This window comes from Erinaceus europaeus, chromosome 18 (genome assembly GCF_950295315.1).
Source record: "Erinaceus europaeus chromosome 18, mEriEur2.1, whole genome shotgun sequence".
Taxonomy (NCBI): Eukaryota; Metazoa; Chordata; class Mammalia; order Eulipotyphla; family Erinaceidae; genus Erinaceus; species Erinaceus europaeus.
Window position 1 is genome coordinate 18,728,156 of NC_080179.1, and position 13,898 is coordinate 18,742,053.

Sequence of the window (13,898 nt, forward strand, 5' to 3'; positions counted from 1 at the left end):
AAATTTCTTACACAAGAACTCTGTGTGGTTGGAGCTGGAGAACTAGCAAAATAATTATGCAAAAGGATTGTACGCCTGAGGCACCAAAGGTCCCAGGTTCAATCCCTGGCACCAACATAAGCCAGAAAGAACAAAGTACTGCTCTGGTAACAGAGAGAGAAGGGGGGTGGGGTGGAGGAGATGCATCTGCCTGGCAGCACACCAGCTAAACACACACATTACCAAACACAAAGACCCAGGTTCAAACCCCACCCCCTCCCCACTGGCGGGGGTAAGCTTCACAAACAGCAACGCAGTGCTGCAGGTGTCTTTTTCTCTTTCCCTATCTGCCTTGCCCTTCCCTCGTTTTCTCTCTGTTCTATCAAATGAAGATTTAAAAAAATAAATAAATAAAAGGTCATCAATGTGGTAGATTCATTGTGCAGGCACTGAGCTCCAGTGATTAATCTTGGTGGCACAAAGAGCTTTGCATTGTCAAGTTCGTGAGTCAACACATTTGCATTTTAGTTTAAAGATGTGTCTGTAACTCTTGTTTATTCAATATACACCAACCACTAAAGCTGAAAGAGTAGTTATATGAGTTGCACTACAGAAAAAAACAGCCTTGTACAAGATTTTTAACAGAGGGAGGAACAGTGAAGAATGCCGATACCCTGCACAAGCTAAAAGCAATGGAGTGGGGAATCCAAATCTTGACATCAAAGACTGAAAAATAAATGATGGGAATGAAACATCTGAGGAGATTAAAACAAACATTTAACACGCAAAGAGTAGATGGAAAAACACCACCTGGGATATGAGGAGGAGTCACAGGAGGAATATCCAGACAGCCAGGGCTTTTACTGCTGTTCAAACCTTTAAGCAGCCCTCAAGTTTAATGTCATTATTAAAATATTATTCGCATCAAAATAATTAAGCCACTTACAAGTATACAACTGCATGGCTTTTAATATGTCCCAGATATATATAAATATAAGCACAATTTTAAAATATTTTCATTATCTGAAAAACAAACTGTGAACTCCTCAGTGATTACTCTCCTAAATAACCACCAGGGTACTTGTCTTTTTACATATGGAAATTTGACCACTCTGGCTGTTTTTTACAAAAAGAATCACGTGTGGCCTTTTGTGACAGGTTCCTTTCACTGAGCATAATGTTTTCAGTGGTATAACATATGCCAGTACTTTACTCCTTTGATGGCATTTGGGTGATTTCCACCTTTTTTTTTTTTTTTGGATATTGTAAAAAATGCTATCATGACCTGGTTAAGCACATACTTTACAATGCCAAGGGCATGGATTCAAGCTTCTACTCTCCACCTGCAGAAAGGGGGTGAGGGTACAATACTCCATGAGCCCTAAAGTCGGTACTACAAGTGTCTCTCCCTCTCTCAATTTCTCTTTTTAAAAAAAAAAAGACAAAAAAGAGGGGGAAAAAGCTATTATGAACATGCATATAAGTTTTGTATGAGCATCTGTCTTCAGTCCTTTGGGGTATATGCTTAGGAGTGGAACCTCGCTGAGTCATCACGAATCTTTCTCTATATCAAACAGAGTCCCTAAGCAAAGCCTGCCCAGCAACAATGAATGAGTCTGCTGAGTCTATATGTCTTCTGGCTCCTGAGCCATAGTGACTACTAACCTTGAGTAATGGAAAGCAGCTGCAGGCAGCATGCCGGAGCACAGAAACAAGGACAAGCAATACCATGTTACAGCAAAAGTAAAGCCCCAGCACAGAAGAAACAGGGGACATAGTCAAGTAATTTTTTTTGTTTACATTTATTTGTTTTTCCTTTTGTTGCCCTGGTTGTTTTTTATTATTGTTGTAGTAACTATTGTTGCTTTTATTGATGTCATCGTTGTTAGGACAGAGAGAAATGGAGAGAAGAGGGGAAAACAGAGAGGGGGAGAGAAAGACACCTGCAGACCTGCTTCACCGCCTGTGAAGCGACTCCCCTGCAGGTGGGGAGCCGGGGGCTTCAACTGGGATCTTTACGTTGGTCCTTGCGCTTCGTGCCAGTGTGCTTAACCCGTTGTGCTACCGCCCAACTCCCAGTCAAGTAAATTTTAATGAACAAATAGCTGACACATAACCAGTCAAAAATAGACACACACTGGCATCTGAGCTGAAGAAAAAGTGACACATTCACGTTACTTATTGTTTTTAGCAAACAGATAGTATTGCCACATAATTATTTGTGTCTCACTCTTAAATGAATAGTCAAGAGTGAAACACACACACACACACAAAGAAATGAAGAGATTATGGGAAATGTATAGTAAGATGATGAAAATAAGAATTCAGTAGAAGAACTTGGCAATTTTTAAAACGAGAATATATGACAAGACAAAGGTCAGAGATTTAAAAATCAGTGGATCATTCCATAAAGCTGAAGATTCCCCTAATATGACCATCGGAAAAAGAAACAGTATAGAAGAAGGTATCAAGGCAGCAGCAGACATGCTAAAGGGCTCAGCCCAATTAGTAGAAAGATTTAAAAAAAAATCTAAATCAAGTCATATCATTAGAAACTTCAAAAACAGAATTGAAGAAATGATCTTTCAAAGCTCCAGTCAAAACAAACAATAAAGCCTTGACACCTATGACTAGGTGCATATTGAAGGAATGGGACTTGGAGTAAGTGTTAAGAAGGAAGAGCAGCGGTGGTACCTGGGGAACTAGGAGAGAAAAGAGAACCAAAAAGTTTCTCCTTCATCACCAAGAGAAAAGGCGAGTATTGTCAGAATCAACTTGGTCCAGAACTCTGGAATTAAACCAAAATTCAATTTATTTTTTGGTCATCTATATAACATCACTGGCTCTGGATCAACTTTCTCAGAAGAAAGAGAAAGAAAGGAGAAAGGAAGAGGCACCACCACGCCGATAATTCTGCCACTGCTGTCGTGCCAGGTTGCGTTGCAGAGGCTCAAACGTGGGTTGCAGGCCTGGCAAAGCAGAAGCTCTCTCTGAGGCTCCATGCCTACCTGCTTCCACTGCTCCCTGCAGACTCTTTTCTTCTTGTGCAGGTAGAGGGAGAGACAAAGAGGGAAAGAGACAGTGAAGAAAGCTCTGTGACAGCACCTCTCCAAAGCTTTGTGAAGCTGTCCCTTTGTATGGTGTTTGCTATGGTGACTAGGAGTCCAAACCCAAGTACTCACGTATGGTAAAGTGTTTACCCTATCAGGTGAGCTATTTCCCGTCCCTGTCCCAGATTCTGTTCCTAAAAGTCACCATCACCCCCACCACCCTGCACATGCGTGCATGCACGCACACGCACACACACACACACGCACACGCACACGCACACACGCACACGCACACGCACACACACACACACACAGGCAAAAACAAACAAACCAATAAATAGCATTATGTATGACCACCACGTGGAAAGTTAAAAGAACTGAGAAGTATCGTAACTGAGATGTCCAATTTCACCAGAAAAGCTCAACAGTTGATTTTACCATGTAAGAAAGAACTGGCAACAGAGAAGACATCATCAACTGAAACTAGAGCCTGAAAAGCAAAGGAAACAGGAGAAAAACAAACAGGGCCTCAGATATGTATGTAATTCCATCAAGTGTACTAACATGTGCGTATTGAGAGTTCCAGAGGAGAGAACTGAGCAGGGGCAGAAAGAAAATTTGAACACGGGGCCGTGTGGTAGCGTACCTGGTTGAGTGCACAAGGACCCAGGTTTGAGCTCCCAGCCCCACCTGCAGGGAGAATGCTTTGCAGGTGAAGCAGTGTTGCAGGTGTCTCTCTGTCTCCCTATCACGCCCTTCCCTCTCGATTTCTGGCTGTCTCTAGCCAATAAATAAATAAAGATAAAAAAATTAAAAAATAAAAAAGAATATTTGAAAAGGTGGCGAGATAGCTTAGCTGGGAAGGTGCCTGTTTTGTCATGCACACAACCCAGGTTACATTGGTTCTTCACTCCACTGGAGGAAGCTTTGGCACTGTGCTTAGTATCTTTCCTCTCTCATCTTTCTTTCCTAAAAAGTCAGCCTGGAGTAATGAAGACCTATGTTATATATCACTTTCTCTCTCTCTCTCTCTCTCTCATATGTGTGCGTGTACATACACACACATCCACACACACAACTGTGATGAAATAGAAGCTCATCAAACTCCAAGTATAATCTCGAAGAGATTCACAAAGGAACAGATCATACTCAAAGTGACATATTTAAAATTATTCTTAAAAAAGTAGAAACACCATCATCTTCCTAAGGAACTAGGTTATCTGAATAATGTGTTGGAACTGAATAATGTATTGGAAAAGACTTGGCACTGGGATTCAGTCCTGTGGCATTTACTCACTGTGAGCTAATCACTGTTTAGTTTCTTGTTTGTTTTCAGAGATTTAAGGTTTTATAAGAAACATAGTTGGGAGCAGGGGATGGACTCAGAGCACAGGGTAGGGCCAGACACAGAGCCTGAAACCCTGGGGGCCTCAGATATAAAAGTTCATTGGGCCTACAAGCACTTTTTTATCTGCAAAACTGAAAATAAAATGGCCTGAGCTCCTAACTGAAGTGGAAAAGAAAGAATCTTTTTTTTTAAGATAAAGATTATTTTTTTAAAAATATATATTTATTCCCTTTTGTTGCCCTTGTTGTCTTTTTTATTATTGTTGTTGTTATTGATGTTGTTGATGATAGATAGGACAGAGAGAAATAGAGAGAGGAGGGGAAGACAGAGAGCGAAGAGAAAGATAGACACCTGCAGACCTGCTTCACCGCCTGTGAAGCGACGCCCCTGTAGGTGGGGAGCCATTGGCTAGAACTGAGATCCTTACGCCAGTCCTTGTGCCTCACGCCACGTGTGACTCCCAAAAAGCAATCTTTTAAATGAAGGTGTTTTAAAATGAAAAATGAGGGCCAGTAAGATAGCTCAGCTGGGCATCACTTTGCCATACATGAGTCCTAGGTTCCTACCTGGTCCCCCAGCACTGGGGGAAGCTTAGATGCTGTCAAATCTTTCCATTTCTCTCTCTGTCTCTTTCAGTCTGAATAAGCTGGCCCAGAGCTGCCAGGAGCCATTTCTCTGCTTGATAAGCTTTGAAACAATGGAAGCCCTCGAGACAAGTTTTCATTTCCCCCTGGGCAGACCATTTCCCTTCAGGTAGACCATTTATCAGAAATCAAGTGACACAACACATAGTTGTGGTAACAAACATGGTTTCGGCCATTGTATGTTGCAAGGAACATTCCACTTTTGATGATTGCTCCCCCTCCTCTCCTCCTCCAGCACTTCCCCCCTTCCCCAAAGCCTTATAATGCCTGTGAACACAATAAAATTTTGCAGCTTGATCAGAATCCTGTCTTGCTGTCATTCTTTCATGTCTCTTGTGCCTGTCATTCTTGGTCCCGAGGTTCCTAGCCCCTGTTCACCGCCCCACTGGCCGGGCCACAGAGCAATGAAGTCCTGATGACAACCATTTCTTTTAATTATATACTATCTACATAACATTGCAAATACCTAAACATTATAGACTATACTGAGAAGCTGATATCCAAGTCAATATTTGTGATTACTGATAAATTGTCTCTAAGATTTACTTTAACTTGAATCATCTGGATTAAGGAGCAGAACAAAAACTGACTTAATTCTATAAACTGCTGAATAAATTAAACAATAGAATAGAAATTTTGGGGAGCTGGGTGGTATCACAGCGGGTTAAGCGCACATGGTGCAAAGTGCAAGGGCTGGCATAAGGATTCCGGTTCGAGTCCCCGGCTCCCCACCTGCAGGAGGTCTCTTCACAAGCGGTGAAGCAGGTCTGCAGGTGTCTTTCTCTCCTCCTCTCTGTCTTCCCCTCCTCTCTCGATTTCTCTCTGTCCTGTCCAAAAACAACAACAGCTATGACAACAATGACAACTACAACATGGGCAACAAAATGGGAAAAATGGTCTCTAGGAGCAGTGGATTCGTAGTGCAGGCACCGAGCCCCAGCAATAACCCTGAAGGCAAAAAAAAAAAAAAAGGAATTTTTAAAACTAAGAACAGTATAATTGATGCCATATAGTAATTATGTGCATACCTGTATACTGATTTTAAAAGAAAAAAGAAAAAGAAAGAAAGAGAGAGAGACATTTACCTTCACAGTCAAATCCTCATGCCCCAGTGTGACATGGACTTGAACAGGTGGGTGAACACCTCTGTCAGCGCAGTGCTCCATCGTTGCTCTCATTGCATTCTGAAACATATTAGGGTCATACTACAACTACAACTTGGGAGGAAAAGGGAGAAAGTGATTACAGTACTCACATACATCTGCTCTATTATTTAGAACAAAATTTCAATTCAACAGAAACTCACTAAAGAATTATCATTCTTGTAGCCATATTTAAAAAAAAAAACAACATTACTAGTCACTTTTGGAAGACTTGAGAGATACTTTGATTTAAAAATCCCAACTAAGTCGGGCGGCAGCGCAGCGGGTTGAGTGCAGGTGGCACAAAGCACAAGGACTGGCGTAAGGATCCCAGTTCGAGCCCCCAGCTCCCCACCTGCAGGGGAGTCGCTTCACAAGTGGTGAAGCAGGACTGTAGGTGTCTGTCTTTCTCTCCCCCTCTGTCTTCCCCTCCTCTCTCCATTTCTCTCTGTCCTGTCCAACAACAATGACACAAGAATAAACAACAAGGGCAACAAAAAGGAATAAATAAAAATCCCAACTAAATTCTACATATTTTCTCAAAACCAGACTTTTTGATACTTTTTTTAAAATTGTTTTTATTTATTTTTATTTGATAGATGAGTAAGAGATAGAGAAGGAAAAAGAGAGACATCTGCAGCACTGCTTCACCACTCGTAAAGCTTCCCTCTGCAGGTAGAACCAGGGGCTTAACCCCAGGTCCTTGTACATAGTAATATGTGCACTTAAATAGGTATGCCACATCAAACCCCTTTCTGACACTTTTAGAACTAGTTTCCATGATAAATGAAATCTCTATCAAAATACTTGTGTAATTTCTGTAAGTGATGAATATTATATGAAATCTTACTTAGAACCATTTTAACTATTATTATTTTAAGAAAAATCAAATTGTATTGAATATATTTCTTATTTATTTATTTATTTTGATAAGACAGAGAAAATTGTGAGGGAAGAAGGATAGAGAGGGAGAGAGAGAGGCCGAGTGGTGGTGCACCTGGTTGAGCGCACGTCGCCAATGCGCATAGACCCAGGTTTAAGTCCCCAGTCCCCACCTGCAGGAGGAAGCTTTGCGAGTGATGAAGCAGTGTTCCAGGTGTCTCTCTCCCTTCCCTACCACCCCCCGTCCCTTTCTGGCTGTCTTTATCTAATAAATAAATAAAATTTTTTAAAAAGAGGGGGCCGGGCAGTAGTGCAGAGGGTTAAATGCACACGGCACAAAACACATGGACCAGCATAAGGTTTCCACTTCGAGGTCCTGGCTCCCCACCTGCGGAGGGGGTCACTTCACAGCAGTGAAGCAGGTCTTTCTCTCCTCCTCTATCTTCCCCTCCTCTCTCAATTTTTCTCTGTCCTATCTACCAACAATAACAGCAATCACAACAACAATAATAACAACAACAATGATAAACAAGGACAACAAAAAGGAAAAAATAGCCTCCAGGAGCAGTGGATTTGTAGTGCAGGCACCGATAACCCTGGAGACAAAAAAAAAAAGAGTGGGGCCACACAGTGGCACACCAGGTTAATCACACATAATATAAAGCGTAAGGACTGGCACAAGGATCCATGTGAAGGGGAAGAGGGGAAGGGACATTGCCTGATAAGCAGTAAAGCAGGTCTATTGCAGGTGTCTCTCTGTCTCTTTCCCTCTCTATCTCAATTTCTCTCTGTCCTATCCACCCCCCAAAAAAGGGCTGAAAAAAAATGGCCACAGGAGCAGTGGATTCATAGTGCAGGCACCAAGCCCCAGAATAACCCTGGAGCAAAGAGAGAGAGAGAGAGAGAGACCTGCAGCACTGCTTCACCACTTGTGAAGCTTCCTACCTGCAGATGTGGACCTCGGGCTTGAATATATGTCCTTGCGCAAGGTAACGTGCACTAAACCAGGTGCACCACTGCATGACACCTGTACTGAATATTAACAACAATAATTATCATGATACGTAAAAGAATCAAATTTACCATTAGTGGAAAAAAACTAAGGTGTTTTACATTGAAAAACTGTTTTGATTAACTTTTTGTTTAATACTGCCCAGCTGGGGCTTATGGTAGTACAGGGAATTGAACTGGGGGACCTCATAGCCTCAGGTGTGAGTCTGTTTGCATAACCATTATACTATTTATCCTGCTCTATTTTGATAAGGTTTTTTCTTTTTTTTGCCTCCAGGGTTATCACTGGGGTTTGGTGCCTGCACAAGGAATCCACAGCTCCTGGAGGCCATTTTTTCCATTGCTGTTGCCTTTATTGTTATCGTTACTGTTGTTATTGCTGTTGTCATTGTTGGACAGGGAGAAATCAAGAGAGATGGGGAAGACAGAAAGGGGAAAAGATAGACACCTGCAGACCTGCTTCACCGCTTGTGAAGTGACCCCCCCACCCCTGCAGATGGAGAGCCGGGGACTTGAACCAGGATCTATACTCCAGTCCTTGCGCTTAGCCCACTGCGCCACCGCCTGGCCCCAGTAAATTTTTAAAGGAAACAGAGTATACACTATGTTATGCCCTAAAATGACATGTACAAATTCATAAGACTAGATCAAATTAAAAAGGCAAAACCAGAACTGAATTTAGAAATATGGGTGTATGGCACTGGTACACCACTCAGTGGTATTAATCCCCAAGAAGGAGCTTTGGTCACCTCTACCAAAGGCCATTTACAATTAGGTTCTATGTGAAGGTTGTTACTCTTTTTTTTATTATTTATTATTTATTCCCTTTTGTTGCCCTTGTTTATTTATTTTTTATTGTTGTAGTTATGAATGATGTCGTTGTTGGATAGGACAGAGAGAAATTGAGAGATGAGGGGAAGACAGAGAGGGGGAGAGAAAGACAGATACCTGCAGACCTGTTTCACCGCCTGTGAAGGGACCCCTTTGCAAGTGGGGAGCTGGGGATTAGAATCCGGATCCTTAGGCCAGTTTTTGCACTTTGTGCTACGTGCACTTAACCCGCTGCGCTACTGCCCAACTCCCGAAGGTTGTTACTCTTAACATAATGGAAAAGCTGTTGTGCAATACAAGAACACTCTTTTATTAAGCAACATGGGTTACAGGATCTTTATGTAACTAAAATTTCAAGGGGAAAGTTGTTTTTATTTTTATTTTCTAAATATTTTATTATTATTTATTCCCTTTTGTTGTCCTTGTTGTTTTATTGTTATTATCGTTGTCATCGTTGTTGGATAGGACAGAGAGAAATGGAGAGAGGAGGGGGAAGACAGACAGGGGAAGAGATAGACACCTGCAGACCTGCTTCACCACTTGTGAAGAGACTCCCCTGCAGGTGGGGAGCCGGGGCTCAAACCGGGATCCTTACATGGGTCCTTGTGCTTTGTGACCTGCTGTGCTACAGCCCGACTCCCTAGGGGAAAGTTTTAATCCTTTAAGTGTTCCTACTTATTTTGCTATTCAGGGAGATTTTTCTAAGGTATTAAATACATTCATGTGGTTTTTAGAATAAAAGAGCATTCTTTTGTTTTTGAGGCATTTTTTCCCCTTTAGATCACGTTAGTGGGGGATTTTTATGATTTCCAAGGCAGCTGCCACATGAATAGCTTCTCTCCCCATGATGCGGCTGTGTGGCGCTCCTCTGACCAGCTGCAAGTCTTCCTCCACTGTCTTGAAGTGGGTCCCCAAAACCCTCACATACACCCTCCTGTGTCCCCTTTTTAGAGTCCTTGGCTCTGCTGCAATTAACCACAGCAAGTCCTTCACACTATGTGTTTTCCCTTTCTTTGTTTTAAAAGAGTACTCTCAAACCCTTGCTGTTCTAAAAAAAAAAAAATTTAGTCAGTTTCTCTGTGGTTCATTGTATTTTTCTTTTCTTTCTTCCTTTTTCTTTTCTTATCTCCAGCGTTATGGCTAGGGCTCAGTGCCTGAACTACAAATCCACTGCTCCTGGCAGCCTTTTTTTTTTTTTTTTGGATAGGACAGAGAGAAATTAGAAGGGGAGGGAGAAGACAGAGAAAAAGATAAGACACCTGCAGACTTGCTCACCTCACTTGAAGTGAGGCCCCTGTAGGTGAGGAGTCGGGGGCTTGAACCAGGATCTCTGTGCGGGTTCTTATACTTCATATTGTGTACACTTAACCTGGCTATCACCCAGCCCCCTCCCCCCCTTTTATTTTTTTTTACTGCAACTAGGGTTATCACTGGGGTTTGGTGCTACCACTACCAATCCACCATTCCTAGTGGCTTTTTCTTTCTATTTAATGAGACTGAGAGAAACTGAGAGGGAGGGAGAGAGAGACACCTGCAGACCTGCTTCACTGCTTCTGAAGCATCCCCCCTGCAGGTGGGGAGCTCAAATCCAGGTCCCTGCGCATAGTAATGATGTGTGTGCTCAGCCAGCTGGCTGTGCCACTGCCGAGCCCCAGCAGTGCAGTTTTCTTCATTATCAGGATGAAATCTAGCTCTTGTTTGCTGCTGGCTGAAGAAATTCAATGAAAGCCAGAGAAACTACAGACTTGATTTGGGGAGTAACTTTCAGCCACAGGGACCTGTTCCACTCCTCATGCCTCACTTTCCTGTCTACCAACAAATATTGTCAAGAAAATAAATTAACTACCTAACTTTATTTAGCTTTCAAAATTTGTTGTAGAAATCAAATACAACAATGGAAGCTTTATAAGTCATTATAAATAAATTACTCCAAAAAAAAAAAAAAGTGTTGGCCCACTAAGCTAGCTCTACCTGGGTAACCCAGCTGCTGTCATATTCTCAAACCAAGAATCCACTATACCAGGAGAAGCTTCAGTACTGTGCTAACTTTCTCCCTGATTCTGCTTCTATCTGAAAAAGTAATTCCAGAGCAGTGGGGCCCTTGTGACAGCAACATCAAAAAGAAGACGAAAAAGGAGGAGGAGGAGGAGGAGGAGGAGGAGGAGGACGGGGAAGAGGACGGAGAGGAGTAAGGAGAAGGAGGAACACTGAACAGTGGAAATCTGAACTTTTAAAGGTGGAAAGGTAATAATCATCCTTTTGGGGAGGCAGGCAGTAGCACAGGAGGTTAAGCGCAGGTGGCGCTAAGCCACGGATGGACGTAAAGATCCCAGTTCGAGCCCCCGGCTCCCCACCTGCAGGGGAGTCGCTTCACAGGTGGTGAAAGAGGCCTGCAGGTGTCTGTCTTTCTCTCCCCCTCTGTCTTCCCCTCCTCTCTCCATTTCTCTCTGTCCTATCCAACAACAACGACATCAATAACAACAACAATAACTATAGCAATAATAAAAAATAACAAGGGCAACCAAAGGGAAAGTAAATAAATAAATATAAAATAAATAAATAATCATCCTTTTGAATCCTTCTTGTATGAACAGGAAAATAATTTTATGGACCACCTATAATGTACGGTCACTACACTACATAATAACGGAACAGTGTCACCTTTGTTTAACGGGAGGGGGAACGAAGGCTCAGAGAAGCTGAGTGAATGGCGTGACCAAGATCAATACATATCAAACAGAAGAAGTGGAATTCAAACCCAGGTCTTCCCGATTCCACAGTGTGAGCATACTAGTATGTCAAAGGGCTCCCACCACCACCACCACCAATGCTGACAAAAAACTGGTCTCCAGCAGTAAGACACGACAGTGAACCTGAAATGACACTTTTAATGAAACTGAGCTACACAAGCAACTTTCAGAGCAGACTCCTAATCCCCGAAAAAGAAAACTCATAAAGGTTATGTAATACTATTTTACAAACCTTGAAAAGTTCAAACACCATGTGATAGAGATGGGATGGCACATAAACCACTTGTATTGGTTGTCCTGGTGATTTTGCTACAGAGCAGAAGAGAAAAATATAAAAGTACAGAGAGATGGGCTTAAGGCATATTAAAGAATAAATTGGGTAGTGATGAAAACATTTACTATGGAGGAAAGTATTATCTAGGGGCAGATACCACACCAGTCCCTCACCATATTAGTGCTTGAATCCCATTCTCACAGAGACTTAGAAAGAAGAGTGAAAACACCAGCTCTATAGTCTTTCTTACAAGCCTGCATAACACTATGACCAGCAGTCACCCCAATGTTCATCGTGATATTTAGTTTTGCAGCCAAATGGTCTACCACCGAGCTACGACCCCGATGCTGAGTTTTGTAAACACCTAAGCTTAACATCAAATTTTTACTTTCCAAAAAGAAATGTTAAAGTCTATAAATTTCAGAATCTGATTATGTCAGTATCTATTTTAAAGCCATTTAAACATCTATTTTACCCTAGTAGAATGCTGTTTTATTCAGGAGTCCCCATGGATACAGTTTTGAATTAAATATTTAGGAAGCATCAATTTTCCAGGGATGCTAATTCTATATTGAAGCATTCAAAGGAGTCCGTGGGGGAAGGAGGGGTGGACAGGTAGTGTGTAAAACAGAACTTTCAGTACAGCAAAGCAGCAAAACTCACTAGGCTTTAGTATTTTAATTCTGCTAATAAACTAGACTCACATCTGAATAAATTGCTCCTTGGGAACATAGAGGGAGTATCTGGAAATGGCTCAAAGGCAGTTCAAATTTCTAACTTACTTATTTGTATATTATGATTCTTATTTACTGAATGTTATATTATTCTAACCAAAAACACCAAGTAATACTATTGGGTTGTCAGAAAAGTCATGACATTTTTTTTCTGTTTTCTATGTAAAAATGGGTCATGACTTTACCAGCAAGTCAATATTTTCAACTGGTTAATTTCATCCACAGCTCTCTCATGCTAAGGTCTAGAATATGATTCCGTAAAGGTCCATTTAATTTTATTCTTCTAAAAGGGTTATCTTAACTTTGGAAATACTTTTCCCTGGACCAAACTACCCTGCCTATAGAAAGAAAAGTAATTTCCTTTCGAAGCATCTGAGCCTTTATTGCCTCAAATGATCTAGTACAGAGAAAAAATGCAATGAGAGGAGATGAAAAATGCCCACTCACTGCCTTCCCTCTTCTATACCTCCTTTTTTTTTTTTTTACTTCCTTGACAATAAAAATTATTTACAATACAGGAAGTAGAAATTTTAAAAAGATGGGGCCAGGTGGTGGCACACCTGGTTGAGTGCACATGTTACAGTGCACAAGGACCCAGGTTCGAGCCCTGCAGGGGGAACGCTTCACAAGTGGTGAAGCAGGGCTGTAGGTGTGTCTCTCTGTGTCCGTCTCTCTGTCTTCCCCTTCCTCTTAATTTCTGGCTGTCTCTATCCAATAAATAAAGATGAAAAAAAAAATGTTTCTTAAAAAAAAGAAATTTAAAAAGATAAACTAAGACACTGAATTCCTTAACAAAAAAACAAGCATAATTATCTTGCGACTATTTTTTCCTAGATTAACCAGAAAATAAAAAACAAATTAGAATCAATGTTATCAACTGCAAATAAGGACGATGAGGGAAGAAAAAGCCACAATGTTTCCCAGAAAGAATCTGAACACACACAACACACACACTTAACGTAACTGCTTTCTTTCAATTTTTATATCTGAAACAAAAAATGAATGAAAATGAATCCAATTTCTTCTCTGATAATTATAATACCATTTATTAAAGAAAAGATAGCATCACTCTTACCATTTAGTTCTTCAAGTTCTAGTTCTGGGGAATTAACATAATACAAATCACACAGACGCCTAGCATTTTCATAGCCATCTAGTGTGAATCAAAAAAAAAAAAAGAATTAAATAAGTTTTTATTTCTTTCATGAATTAAGATGATAATAGTACTAACAAATGAAACTTTCAAATTCTCT

General features: G+C 41.3%; 1 protein-coding gene across 2 annotated transcripts in view; it reads right to left on the reverse strand.

The window, feature by feature from the left end:
* The window catches only part of PDK1 (pyruvate dehydrogenase kinase 1), a 40,146-nt gene that overhangs the window by 13,796 nt on the left and 12,452 nt on the right, over window positions 1-13,898 (reverse strand). The window contains exons 6-8 of one of the 2 annotated variants that reach the window (XM_007527209.3): window positions 13,721-13,798; window positions 11,870-11,946; window positions 6,107-6,205 (exon numbers count right to left, since the gene is read on the reverse strand). In XM_007527209.3, the coding sequence (XP_007527271.2) occupies window positions 6,107-6,205; window positions 11,870-11,946; window positions 13,721-13,798 (254 nt within the window). The remainder of the gene's footprint in view (window positions 1-6,106; window positions 6,206-11,869; window positions 11,947-13,720; window positions 13,799-13,898) is intronic. The other variant, XM_060177710.1, reaches the window with a different exon arrangement.